This window comes from Sorghum bicolor, chromosome 3 (genome assembly GCF_000003195.3).
Source record: "Sorghum bicolor cultivar BTx623 chromosome 3, Sorghum_bicolor_NCBIv3, whole genome shotgun sequence".
Lineage (NCBI taxonomy): Eukaryota > Viridiplantae > Streptophyta > Magnoliopsida > Poales > Poaceae > Sorghum > Sorghum bicolor.
The window spans coordinates 11885005-11898471 of record NC_012872.2 but is presented as its reverse complement, the minus strand read 5'-3'; the positions used below and the strand labels follow the sequence as shown (position 1 = coordinate 11898471).

The 13467-nt window shown below is 42.5% G+C and overlaps 1 protein-coding gene across 1 annotated transcript; it reads right to left on the bottom strand.

Annotated features, from left to right (window-relative positions):
* Positions 2614-7201, bottom strand: LOC8054654 (cyclin-A1-1). Its single transcript, XM_002455402.2, has 11 exons — positions 6789-7201; positions 5171-5567; positions 4942-5075; positions 4485-4577; positions 4265-4398; positions 4082-4157; positions 3899-3975; positions 3774-3807; positions 3531-3680; positions 3297-3431; positions 2614-3214 (listed from the first exon to the last, which is right to left on the bottom strand). The coding sequence occupies exons 1-11, from the start codon at positions 7002-7004 to the stop codon at positions 3143-3145; spliced, it is 1518 nt and encodes a 505-aa protein (XP_002455447.1). The 5' UTR covers positions 7005-7201; the 3' UTR covers positions 2614-3142.

Sequence of the window (13467 nt, the reverse complement as noted above, 5' to 3'; positions counted from 1 at the left end):
GCCGTGGCGAGGCGAGGTGAGGCGAGCATGCGTGCGTGTCAAGACGAGACGCGCGCGTGAGTACGTTTTGCCTGCTGAATAAGGAAAGGGAGGAGAATCGGAATCTGACCGTTGTCTGATTAAAGGCAATTAACTGCGATTGATTACAATTAAATCAAACGTTTTCTCTCTGGCCTATATATTCCTTTCCCATATCATTCTTTCCCTCTATGAGACACAACACATTAGTCCTCTCCTCTCATCTCTTTCCTGTCAAGTTGCTCAGTCCTCTCCTCTCATCTCTTTCCTGTCAAGTTGCTTAGGTTCATCTCTGTCCCGAACCACTGCGCGCACAGAGATCGGGAGAGCAGGCCTCCGGAACCCGACGCCTTACATCCAGACACCTGCTTGGGTGTGCGGGCAATCAAGTTTTTGGAGAGCGTCTTCCGCGACTGCTCGCTACCTCGGATCGGCGAGATCGGCTACTTCCTGCTACATCGGATCGGCGAGATCAGCTACTTCCTACTACATCGTCTTCTTCCTAGTGAACGTTCGTGGGACTGCACTGCGAACATCTTCCTTCATTGACTGTGGTCCGCTACTTCAAGCAACGCACTATGTCGACTAGTGCGAATGGAGCCGTCGGTGCCTTCAGCACTGGTCCTTCCTCTGGGTACAATTCTAAACGGTTGTATTTTATTTTTAGTATGTCTACAGTATTTGCAATGTTTATCTCTAATCTGAGTAGCGATAAAATTGCACACGTGCATATATATGCCACTACTTTTTTATGTGTATTTTTCTAAATTAAATCAAATATTAAAATGTCTAAATTTCTATCAGATAGGTCATGAGTGATTTAATTTTGTCAGCAACTTACTAGTGACTGGCTGGAAAAAGTGGAGCACATCGACGCACTCTCTTGGACTATCTGGCGTATATATGGTGTGTTTCACATACACTGATACTCTTATTGATAGTGATATAGTAGTTTTCTTCAAAAAAAAAATAGTGATAGGCCTTGTTTAGTTGGTGGAAAATTTTGGATTTTGTTACAGTAATACTTTCGTTTGTATTGCGTAATTATTGTCCATTCAAAAATTAACTAAATTTAAAAGATTTATCTCGTAAATTATAAATAAATTATACAAATAATTTTTATTTATATTTATATTTAATGCTTTATACATGTGTCAAATAATCGTTGGCGAGGGCAGTTTCTCGCAGATCGTGTCACCATGACGGCCGGCGGCCCGGGCGGCGTGTCCCTCTCCGAGGAGCATCATCTAGCTTCCGAGAACATTTTTAAGAGAACTATACTATATACATACTCGGCCCATCTACTACTACATGGGCAACCAAGCAGGAACCTGCTTTCCTGGCCCATACGTAAGAAGCATTTTGGATTTGCGTGTAATGAGCCCACGAGATAACGAGACGTAATGGGCCCATCGTTAAATAGGACAGCGACTTTATCTGTGTTCAACTCCCCTCAAAAAATGAAAAAAAAAACTGTGTTCAACGGCCCAACCACTTAGCACAATATTCTCATTGACATGAATGTTTGAACACTAGAACACGAAGTATTTTCATATTCAGGTTATTTCAATATACCGAGTTTTCAATAAAAACATGATAATTTTCCTCTTGCACATCCATCATGCCATCGTGATTGGCTTTAGGCTTTGTTGAAGAACCAATTGCTTGAATCACTGTTTGCACTTTGATTAGCTATATACTGTACGGAACCCAAAAGTTTAAATGTTTAGGCATACTGTGAATAGGTAGGCTCTGTGATCATTTAGGCCTTGTTTAGTTCCCAAAAATTTTCAAGATTCCCCGTCACATCGAATCTTGCGGCACATGCATGAAGCATTAAATATAGACGAAAATAAAAACTAATTACGCAGTTTACTTGTAAATCGCGAGACGAATCTTTTGATCCTAGTTAGTCTATGATTGGATAATATTTGCCACAAACAAACGAAAGTGCTACAGTAGCGAAATCCAAAATTTTTCCCAAACTAAACAAGGCCTTAGGAACAAATCAGTATTCTGGCAATCTATACATATATGAAAATAGGGATTAAATGATTACAGTATGCATAATTATACAAACAAAATAGTTCGACATGGAACTGAGTTGAGAATTAACCAGCTTCAGCTGATGAAAGGCTGTTTCCAAAGGGGGGCATTACAGATAGCAGGACCAATGTGGGATTCAGGCAGAAGGAAAACCAGACATGAGTGAGCGTTAAATGATTGAATAACTACAGGAGAAACAAGTGCTTCATACAACAGCATAACCTTGATGCAGGTTATGATGCAGCTCCTGTAATACTCAGCCATGTTTTTTTTTTCAAGTTTTTCTATAACACGTCAGGATTCATTCCTAGGATTCTTACCCGTCTATTAGAGGATCTTTGTGTGTTCCCAATTGTACGCCCAAAATATCTGAAAGTGCTACTTAACCATCTTTGAAGACCTGAAACCATATATATATTTTTTTCTTGGAAGGAAAACAGAAGATATTTCACATAATTTTAACTTCATGTACAATTTTGATCATATTAAACTCGGATACAAGTTTACCGATGACATGATTAGGATAACTCAACAAGACAAGCACGATTGATCACAATAACTTGAAACTTCAAGCTTAAACAGCTTAAAGAAAATACACTAAAAGACAGTAGTAGTAGGTTAGAAAGGAACAAGCAGCAGCAGGCTTAAGATGAAAGATTCATCTGTTTTCTAGGTCTTACTGTCAAGAGGCAGCTCAGACCTCATTGCAGCCAACTATGAATTTGGGCTCTCATCTTCATATATACAAACTCTACCAACCTGGTCCCAAATTTCTTCAGTTAACGTACGAGATATTATGCTCTAATACACAACTCCGATTTATAAAGCGCTTGGAAACATTGGTCTAGATACAGAAAGATTGGAAGCAGGAAAGGAAAATCACACCAATGCCCTAACATGACCACAAACATTGATCTAGAATCTACACACTTGTAATCACCTAAAATAACCTGGGTCATCAGCACTTGCATCAACTAATCACCTGCACAGTTGTGCTGTGCTACACTGGGCATTTGAGCCACATCAAGGAAATTCCAGTAAGCAACTGGAATTACTTCTGGCCTTCTGGGATTCTAGTCTAGCATGTGGCATCCCGAAAGAATTCAGTAGGTATCTGTGGTGGACACTGCTTCTTTGCAACAAATTTGTACTGAGGAAGGAAAGGGAGAGGATCCCATTAGTACTATCAAAAGGGCTGTTAACTGAAGAAATTTGTGACCAGGTCCAATTACCTTATGTTGACTGTACTTTTCTCTGATTGCTGGAAGGTTGGTCCCAGAACCAACACTGCACAGGCGATGCAATGCCTTTACACAGTCACTCAACTCGGACGGCTTGTACTGTGTATAATGAGCAAGTGTGGAATTCTGCTTCCAATTGACAATGAGATGTGTAAGTTAGCTCGCGAGACATTTCACTAGGCAAGTGCTATAGAGATGGAACAGCAACATGATTATTCCACCTACCCAAGGATACTTTGTTGGCTGTAGTATAAACCTCGCCAAGAAAATAGCCGATGCAGCTATTAGTGATGGAGGGTAAGAGAGTAGATTGTACTCCAGTAGTGATAGCTCAGCGATGTAATTGGCAAGGAACTCGAGATGCAAAGCAGGATCCTGTACAATGAGAAATTGTCAGTGAATTGTTGTCATGTTTGTAACTTAATAGGAATTCCTTCCAGTAACCAGAAGCTGACTATATAGCAGTACCTCGTCACACGCTTGTGCAGCACGAGCAAACCTCCTATTGTAAGGAAAAATTGAAGAGTTAGTGGTAGGTTAGATTAGTATAATCATCATAAATTTTACTAAAGTGAAATAGAACAGGAAAGCACCTCAAAAAGCACTTTGCTGTAGGTGCTGTCATTTCAAACTTCAAGTATTTCAGTACAGAAGTTTCCATATCTAGAACCTGTTAACGTACAAGTTAGTTAGTGACAATGACAAACAAGGGACCATTTGATATGGTCTGCTGTATTTTTTTTTTAAGAATGATAGGACGTAAACAAATCACAAACCTCATCTCTGAAGTATGTATTGTCTGTTATGTAGCAGAATTCTTCTACTTGGGGTGCACATATCTCCTCATATTTTCTGAATTTGAAGTTTCCAACATGTCAAAATCAGTATGCCAACGTTGTAATGATAACTGAAGATAATAACTCAAAGAAAAATAAATGGAATGAGAAGCAGAATCTTACGCAGCTATAAGCATGCAAGCAACACCAAGTAATTGCAACCGTTGGCGGTTAATTTCGTTACCAGAAAGATAACGGTCAATGTAGTTAACTGTCAGGTACAAAGTATCAGGAACAAGACGATATTCTTCAGAAACCTGCATGAGGGAAAAATAATGAATAAAACAGAAAGTTGACAAGATTGCTCTTTAGGCTTTTCTTATTTATAGCAGAAAAAGCATACTTCCACAAGCCAGTCGATCAAAATTGCCCTCATGCTTGGGTTGATGTCTTTTTGAATTGTTTCCATGAAATCAGTTGATGGTCTTTTCTTCGTCTGCCAAAAAGTAAAGCACTATTAGTGGCAATCAAGGAAGAAGCAAAGTTTTCTAGGACTCTTTAACGTATGTACAGATCAAGTGTAGCCCAAATTTCTTCGGAACAAAACATAGACATTCCTTCAATCAAATCGAGTTTAATTAATGTGCTAATTATAAAACTTCACATAAAAATTATCAGAAATTGCACCCACACTGGTGAACTGCAATTATATATGACCTAACACACTTAATGTAATCATATTACAGCCTAGCTTATTTAGCTGCATCAATGTAGCTATTTGGCAGTCAACCAAAAATTCCTTATGTTTAGTGCTTAAGTGAAACCATTTCGGCACCAGAGTTCAGAAAAGAATGTGTCACCTCAGCCTCCCGCAGGTGCATGTAAATGTCAGAAGCCAGAGTAGCACACAACTGTGGGTCCTCATATTCGTTGTCAACATCACAAATGCGGTCAATTTCCATTGGGGCAATGGCATTTTTCTTCCACTTATTTTCTGCAAAAGAAAGCAGGCCATACGCAACTGGGTCAACAAAAAAGCATAACAAATTACACTTAAAAATGCTAATCTTAATATGCATTTCAGCAGACCTTCAACATCTCTATCCTCTGTTATTCGCAGATGTTCATTTGTCCGTCGCTGCAATGAAGCCAGCATCGAGGAATCCTGATTGTCTATGTACTCAAAGTCCGGGCTCTTCATGGAGTCGCAAGTCGACATCGTATCATCAATCGAAACAAAATCTCCTGAGCGTCCAGGAGACACCAAGCCGGTGCAGGGTACCAAGGCAGGAGCGTGACTTGGCACATCGGCAATGGTAGGCACTTTAGGAGGAGGAACATTATGTTTTTGAATTGCACTGCCATGGCGTGACACTGGTGGAGCTGGCTTGATGGAAGCCGACTTGACAGCTTGACCCCGAATGGAGCTCACACTCCGAGCACTTGCCAAAGATGGCTTCTTCAAGGGTACCGCTGGATTCAATTTCTGCATGAGATTTGAACAAAACGGATAAGCTCAAAAATAATAGCAGGACTGCAGAAGTATAATATAATACTCCAAGAGAAGACTGCAAAGCAAACAAAAACAAAAGATTGCCACGACTGCGAAAACCAAGGAACTTTCTTTCGAAAATGACATGGAAGGTCTAGCCTTTGGCTTTTGACCATGACCAGAATCCAAGATTTAAACCAATAAACAGTATGCACACGTGGACGTGGTGGTGGGGACTCCGGACTCGTTTGTGACAGTGCAAGTGCAACAATCTAGCCATCTAGGGCGCGGCAACGGCTTTGGAAAGACCAAATCCTCGTGCCTGAGTGTCCTTGCCTTTTTTGTTCACGCCAAATTCAAGTGCAGCCGCCTGGTCTGCAGGCAGTGAAGGGAGGGAAACACCCATTTGAAACGCGGAGGGATCCAAGCCGCACGTCCCCGTCTCATCCCGGAGCTGCGGGGCCGCCCATCAGCTCAGCCTCGCGGCCGCGGATGGTTTGGGTTCAAATCGTTTCGAAATTCGAACCGGAACTGCGCCCCGGTGGAAAGCTACTGTCCATCTCATAAAAATCCTATTATTTGTACTCGTACATACAGTGCACGCATTCGCCCCTGTGAACGTCCATGGGCAGCGCAGCGAGAGAAAGAAACGTTGCAGGTTTCTCTGCTTTTTATGATGACAAAAAAAAAAGCAAGGGCTCAAGTAAAGTTGCAATACTGACTGTGAGTAACAGTAGGAAATCACAAAATTTGTACTAGGATTCAGGGAATGTTGAAGAGGCGACGTCGCTCATAAACTAAACCCCCAATACAAACAGGATAAGAACGTATTCAGGGAATGTTGTAGAGGTGACAGCCTCTCAAGAACGGGAACGCAACGAACAGTGGCGAATGGCTAAAGAAACCAAATCGCAGCGTATCTCCTAGAGTGGCACAAAAACTCAAACCTTGCATATTGCAAAGATCTCTTAGCAAAACGAAGACTGCATTTCTAAATCAAGAAATCCCCAAACAATAGACTGCAAGTGCCATCGATCCATCTCTGAAGGCAAGAAAGGCACGCCCGATTCGCGAACCATTCAGAAATCAGAAATAGAAACATTAGTCCATGCCCATCGAGGGGTCCTGGGTCCGAGGAAAGCACTACGAGTTCCGCAAGAAATTCCCCAATCCCGCAACGATCCTTGACGGGTAGAGTAGTCGTATCGTACATACCGCGCTGGTGGTGGGTGGCGCGGCATTCCCAAGGCCGCCGCCAACGACGGCCCTCCCTCCTCGCGCGGCAACGTTGGTGATGTTGCCGAGCGCCACGCGCTTCTTGGCCTGCGCGGCGGCCACCTTGGGTCCCCCGGCGCCCTCCGAAATCGCGGGGCGCTTGGCGGCCGCGGACGAGGACGAGGACGAGCGGCGGGAGGCGGCGATGGTCGACATCGTGGATCTCGTCGGCGGTGGAGGAGGTCCGCTGGCCGAATGAATCCCCCTCCTCGGGCTAGAGATACGGTTTGGGGGGAGCGGAGGAGCGGGAGGTTTGGGTCCCGACCCGGCAGGCAGCAGCGGCGAGGGGTAGAAGGCCAGGTCTGTTTATGTCGCCACGGAGGACATTAGGCCGTTGGTTGGTCCACACCAACGGCAAGGTTTTGAAATTCAAATTGCTGCCCTTGATTGACATCGGTACTAGTACTACTACCAAGGGGGTGTTTAGCATTCAAATAGCGAACCAAATGCAGGCTTTAGTCCATCATTTTTTTTTTTTGCTCCACACGTGTTCGGCTGTCTTTTCTCATCGCTGCTTCTTCTTGCAGTGACCCTAATACCTGGCTTTAAGGCCTCGTTTAGTTCAGAAAACTATTTTGGTTTTCAAAACTGTAGCAATTTTGTTTTTATTTAACAAACATTGTCCAATTATAAAGTAACTAGGCTTAAAAGATTCATCTCGCGATTTACAGGTAAACTGTGAAATTGATTTTTATTTTTATCTATATTTAGTGCTCCATGCATGTGCCGCAAGATTTGATGTGACAGAGAATCTTGAAAAGTTTTTGGTTTTTTAGATGAAGCCTAAGTATAAACAAAGGGCGTGTTTGGTTGCCTCGTTAAATCGTACCCTGGCTAGGATTGGAACTAGATTGGACTTGGCCTTGTTCTATGCAGACATTGTGTGTTTGTTTGGTTGCATGGCTTTACTTATACTGGTTTTCCTTACATCTTGTTTGGTTGGTTGCATAAGCTTTTAGATATACTAGATAAGTGCCCGCAACGGCAATACTAAATACCACAATAACATGTATATCAAAGTGTTTTATTTACAATGTTGATACCAACCATATTACATAAATCTTCAAGAAAGGTAGAAAACTGTAACACCCAAAATTTTGATTTCAATTAATAGGAATTAAATTGATTTATTTAAGTATTTTTGGTGAGCATTTTGAATCTAGCAAATAAATAATTTTATGGTGATTAAAATTCATCATAGGATTAGAAACATGGTTATGCATTCATGCTGGAGCATAGTGTTTTTGTGCTGATTGTTTTGATTTTATATTATCTATTTTGCTCAAAACTCTTTTGGAAAAAGAATAAAAAGAAAAGAAGAAACCTCCTTCCTGGGAACCAGGCCGAGGCCCAGCGCCCCTCTCCCCGGCCTGCTCTTTTCCCCCTGCGCGCGGCCTAGAACTCTCCCGAGGCCCAGCAGCCCTGCGGCCCAGCTCTGCCACGCAGGCGCTCCTCCCTCCTTCTCCCTTCCGCTGACGGCCAATGCCCACACGTCATCCGCAACTCGTCCCCTACCTTCAGCCATAACCGGCAAGGACTCGGTTGGGGAGCCGCACCTTCCAATTCGAACCCGGGATTTCTTGCTCAATCGCGTCCTATAAGACTCCCTAACACCGCAGCGAACTCCCCTTTGCATCTAAATCGCGAAACCAAGCCCTAGCCGCCCAAGCCCGCGCGCTTTTGGATCTCATTGTGGCCGTTCTCGCTCTTCTCCGCGCCGAGCGCTCCCTCCTCCTTCCCAACGCAAACCGAGCGTCTAGGTGAGCTCGCGGGGAGTTTCTCTTCGCTCCTATGTTTTTAATTTGACGAACCGTGGTCTATATCGCCAAAGCCGCGAGCTCCGACGAGCTTGGCGGCGGCTGCTATGGCGCACCACCGCGCCGGGAACATGAAACCGGCCGGCCGACCGCCTGGTCCCTCCCTGGTGGCCTGAGAACCGTCTGATCGAGATCTAGGGTTCAAAACACAAGATACCGTTTTGTTCCCCTTTTTGTTAAAGAGTCCATGCATTCTTTCATAGTTTAACCTGCGGTCCAAGGCGTACCCACTGGTTTACGCTTTTCAATTCCGAAGGCGTATTCCTGTCGGTTTGAGTCAGTTTACGTTTTCAGCTATTTACAGTTTTGCCACTGAAAGTATTTTGCTCATAAAATAATCGTTTTAACTCTGTTTTAGTCCATTCAAATTTCTTTAGATTCGTTTTTACGAGCTCTACATGTTGGAAATATTAGTTCACTATTTTGAAACTTTTTAATCTTGCAGTAGCATTTAATTAATTATTTATCTATAGGAAATCTTGGAAAATTCATATCTTCTACGTTTTAATTCCGATTTTCGTGAACTTTATGTTTGTGTGATCGTAGCGCTGCGTAGAATATTTTGATAAACTTTTATATTTGTTTTACCACTGTTTGGTGTAATGTTCTAATTATAGTTTGTTTGCTTTGTGTAGGATTGTCTACATTGGATTGCGTGTTGTTGATTGATGTTTGGGAATAGACGGTAGCCGTACGTTGGTGATCAAGGTCAATCTTTTGAAGACCGGCAAGCTCAGGAGAGCTTTGATGAAGGCAAGTATAACTTGGGATCATCCTTGTTACCTACACACTTTTAATACATATATCATATGCATGTGTCCACCTTGATGACCTTAGCAAAATCATAGATGATTGTTATCTTGAATTCCTTATTACCTATTTGGATATGCATTTGGGATAGTTCTTGCTGGTGCTTAATTATTTAATCCATGATCTTGTGACATGAATATTTGGATACACAATAAACAATAAAATAAGCTTTCTAGCAACTTGGACATAAAGGGTGGAAAGAACTCTGGCTTTTGCTAGATTGATCTTGACCCTCCATAAGGACTTATCCCTTGGCAAAAGCTGGGACAACTCGTACAACCATGAGGGCTATATGGCTCTAGCTTTAGCTCAGTATGAAGACCTTTTCTAACTTGTTAGAGGTTACCCGAAAGGGCGCTAGAGGGGCTGAAGCGACACAGGTATAGTGCGAGCCCCTGTCCCTATGTGTATAGGCTGCGCGTCGTTGTGCCATTCGGAAGGGGGTATCTACTCGCGAAGGAAACCTTGCGGCCCTAACATGTTAGACGAACTTTTGAAAGGCTTCATAGTGATCCCTGCTGACCTCCCTTGTAAGGGGGTTAAGAGACTAGCTACCTCGGACGAAAGGGTAAATCATGACTCATGGGTAAAGATGTACAACCTCTGCAGAGTGTTAAATCTGGTATACTAGCCGTGCCCACGGATACGGGCGGCCCGGAAAACTGACGGAATAGATGGACACTGATGAACGTGATTAATGATGATAAATGATGGTTTATTATGTTGTTTATATGTGTTATTCTTAATTCTTGTATACATTGATCATAACCAGGGATTTACTATGCTACCTTGATATTGGCTATCTAAATATAAACATGCTAACTACAAATAAAAGCTAAATGCAGTCAAACCAGTGTCAGCTTTTTGAGCCTCATGAACCCCTGGTTATACTTGATGAGTACGATATGTGCTCACTCTTGCAATTTCCCAACACCCCAGGTTATGCTAATAATGATGATTGGAATGAGAACTATCGCTATGAGTATTAGGTTTGAAGTCAACCAGTCAATGTTGTCCCTGTGTGGAGCTTCCGTCGAGAGCGTTGTTTATTTCTTGCTATCATATTTGTATAAGACTATGTGATTTATTATGTTCCGCTATGTAATAAACACTACAATGATACATTTGAGATTTGTCTACTTATGTGTGCGACTGTTTCTGGGGCACATATGAGTCTTTTATGCATTCTATTTTGTTCTTAAAATATGGGTGTGACAAAAACAAAAATATAACTCTAAATTTAATTGCGAAACTGAAACATCAATAACACGTGAGTAAGTCATAGCTACTTGTCTCTCATTTCTTTCCGACTTTGTCTATTATTATGTGAAATTTAAATGTATATAATACATCAGTACCTAAAGACTCAAAATCTAAAATTTTTACCAACTGAACAAGGCCTCAGGACAATGAGCACGCTTGATTACATTATAGTCATATTTTCAATGCACTCCCTACATGCACTATCCACTTCACTCCCTAGTCCCTAGCGATGGCCTAGCCTAGGCACATGCTGACCGGCAATGCATAGCCTACATGACTTTGCCGCCCACTCCATAGGCTAGCATGCCCTCGCAGCTATCTCATATTTCTCTATGACCTTGTTTTAGTTCAAAAAATTTGTAAAATTTTTTCAAAGTCCTTATTACATCGAATCTTACGGTACATGTATAGAGTATTAAATATAAATAAAAAGAAATAACTAATTGTATAATTTACCTGTAATTTACGAGATGAATCTTTTGAGTCTAGTTAGTCTAGGATTAGACAATATTTCTTAAATATATACGAAAGTATTATAGTGTCTATTTTGCAAAAAAAAATATTAGAAATAGACAAGCCACTCTCTCCTTAAGCTGTCAGATTTCTCTGCCTAAGGCTAGCCTCTCAAAGTAGCTTGCAGGCATGGCTTGCTGTGCGTGGAGCATGAACGCCAGCTTATGCTTGAGTGCTCTTCCTCTCTCTCCTTGGTGTGGAGCACGATGCATGTTTGATTGCTCTCCTTCTCTCTCTGGAGGAGCCTAGCGGCCTTGGAGCGAGGGCGTGTAGAAAATGCGGTCTTGGAACGAGGGCGTGTGGGAAATTTACTGGGCGAGTGACGCATCATGCGGGCGAGCGATTGGCCGGGTCGATGATTTACTTTCAGGCTTTTTAGTAGTAGGATTAGTGGAGCCAAGGTGGGGTGTGCTTGGTTTGTTGTTCACTGTTGGGTGCATTCACCAATTTCTTTAAGTGGTAGCGTTACCCCCTCCCTGATCTATGAGCATAAATACGAAACCCTCCTCCTTGACCCACTCGCTCACCCCCTCCCAGTCCCCTTGTCTCCCACTCACTGCCCTCTCGCCTTCTCCGTCCCTCTCAATCATATCACCGATGACTCATCCCCCTAAGCCGTGATGAGTGACCATCTCCCCACCGCCGCCGATGAGGTGCGTTGTGGCTTGGAGTGCGGCCTCATACCAATGACTTTCAGGCATTACCAAGATCTCTAACAAGCTTGACTACCGACGACGGTGCGACGAGGAGGAGGGGGGCGGGGTAGGAGTCGAGCAAGCGAGAGCGTTGCGAAGGCAAGAGAGCAAGAGAGAGTGGCGGCTCAGTGGGAGAGATGAGGAATGAATAGTGTGCCCGAAACGCTAGTCGAGCGATGACACTCCCCCCTTTTTCCCATGGCCAGCAAAGGCCAATCGGGCCCTCCAAGACGCGCTCTACGGAGCTAGCCGGAGCCTGGCTCTAGAAGAAACACCAACCTGGTGTTTCTACTTGGGCTTAGCCTGGACTATACAATAAGCCGGATAGAGCTCAGCTCCAGGGACTGGCCAGGCAACCAAACAGTCCAAACCTGGCCCTTTCAAGCAAAATGCCATGTTTGGAGGCCAACCAAACATACCCAAATAGGTTTTATATCTTGCATCCTATAAATAAACACTAAAATACATGGGTGTTTTTAACTTGTCTTGGGGTATTTCTTAGATCCATAAGCTCTTAAAAATACGTTTTTAGATCTATGAATTTGTCTTCGTGCATCATCTAGGTCCTCAACTTTTAAAATACTATCTGGATTTATCTTAGTGTGTATCAAGTCCCCTATGTCATGATGCCACATGCCAAAGCAGTTGGATCCACACTTCTTGACCGAGCATGAACTTAATGGCAAAGCAATTCTTCACATACCTCTTCGGTCTACCCTTGGCCTTGCCACCACTGTTAGCCCTAAGCATAAAATATCGACAACTGAATCAAAATTACTGAGAATCTAACCAAAAATACTGGAACCAAATTTTTCGGCCTATTCGATTCCAAATTTTTCTAGGAAGCGAATTTACCCAAGTACGTTCAGTTCTTTACCCCGGTAAACCAAATATACCGAATTTACCGAACTATGTGAACTATGTGAAATGTGTTGAGTATGAGTGTTGTTTTATTGTTAATTTTACTATTGTATTATGTATTTGTGGTACTTTACTCCTATAGTCTTGTTGAATTTTATATGTATGTATTTGGCACTTTTATTCTCTAGAAAATCATGTCAAAATTAGCTTTTGAATGTGCTATTACATGTCTCTGTAATCACTTCGGCATTTTCCAGTTAATACTAAAAACCGAACCAAAAGTGGTGAAACCAAATTTCCTCGGCACTGATTTTTTGAAGGAACCAATTGGTACCTGCTTTTCTAAGAAACCAAATTTTTGTGGGAACTGACGATGAGCGCATCACTCTTTTGGATGCACACGATGATCCTCCAACTGCCATGCAAGATCCAATGGCTAAGAGCTCGAATGCAACAATTAGATTTAGAGATAAGCTTGTCCTTGAGCGATCATTTTCATAGTTTTGAGAATATATTTCTACATGGTTCATTGCTATTTGTTTGTTGCGAAGAAAATAGTAATGTACTGTGTCTTCATACGCGGTACAATTCTGCTACAACAGAACATATGAAATGCAATGCAAAAGGAAGGTACCGTCAATCGTTACTGCCTTTTGATTT

Excerpts from the sequence above, each read along its gene's own strand:
- LOC8054654 (XM_002455402.2), bottom strand. The coding sequence starts at position 7,004 with ATGTCGACCATCGCCGCCTCCCGCCGCTCGTCCTCGTCCTCGTCCGCG. Across the intron at positions 3,808-3,898 it reads ACAGCAAAGTGCTTTTTGAG|GAGGTTTGCTCGTGCTGCAC; the intron begins GTGCTTTCCTGT and ends TCCTTACAATAG. Across the intron at positions 3,681-3,773 it reads CTGCACAAGCGTGTGACGAG|GATCCTGCTTTGCATCTCGA; the intron begins GTACTGCTATAT and ends CTCATTGTACAG.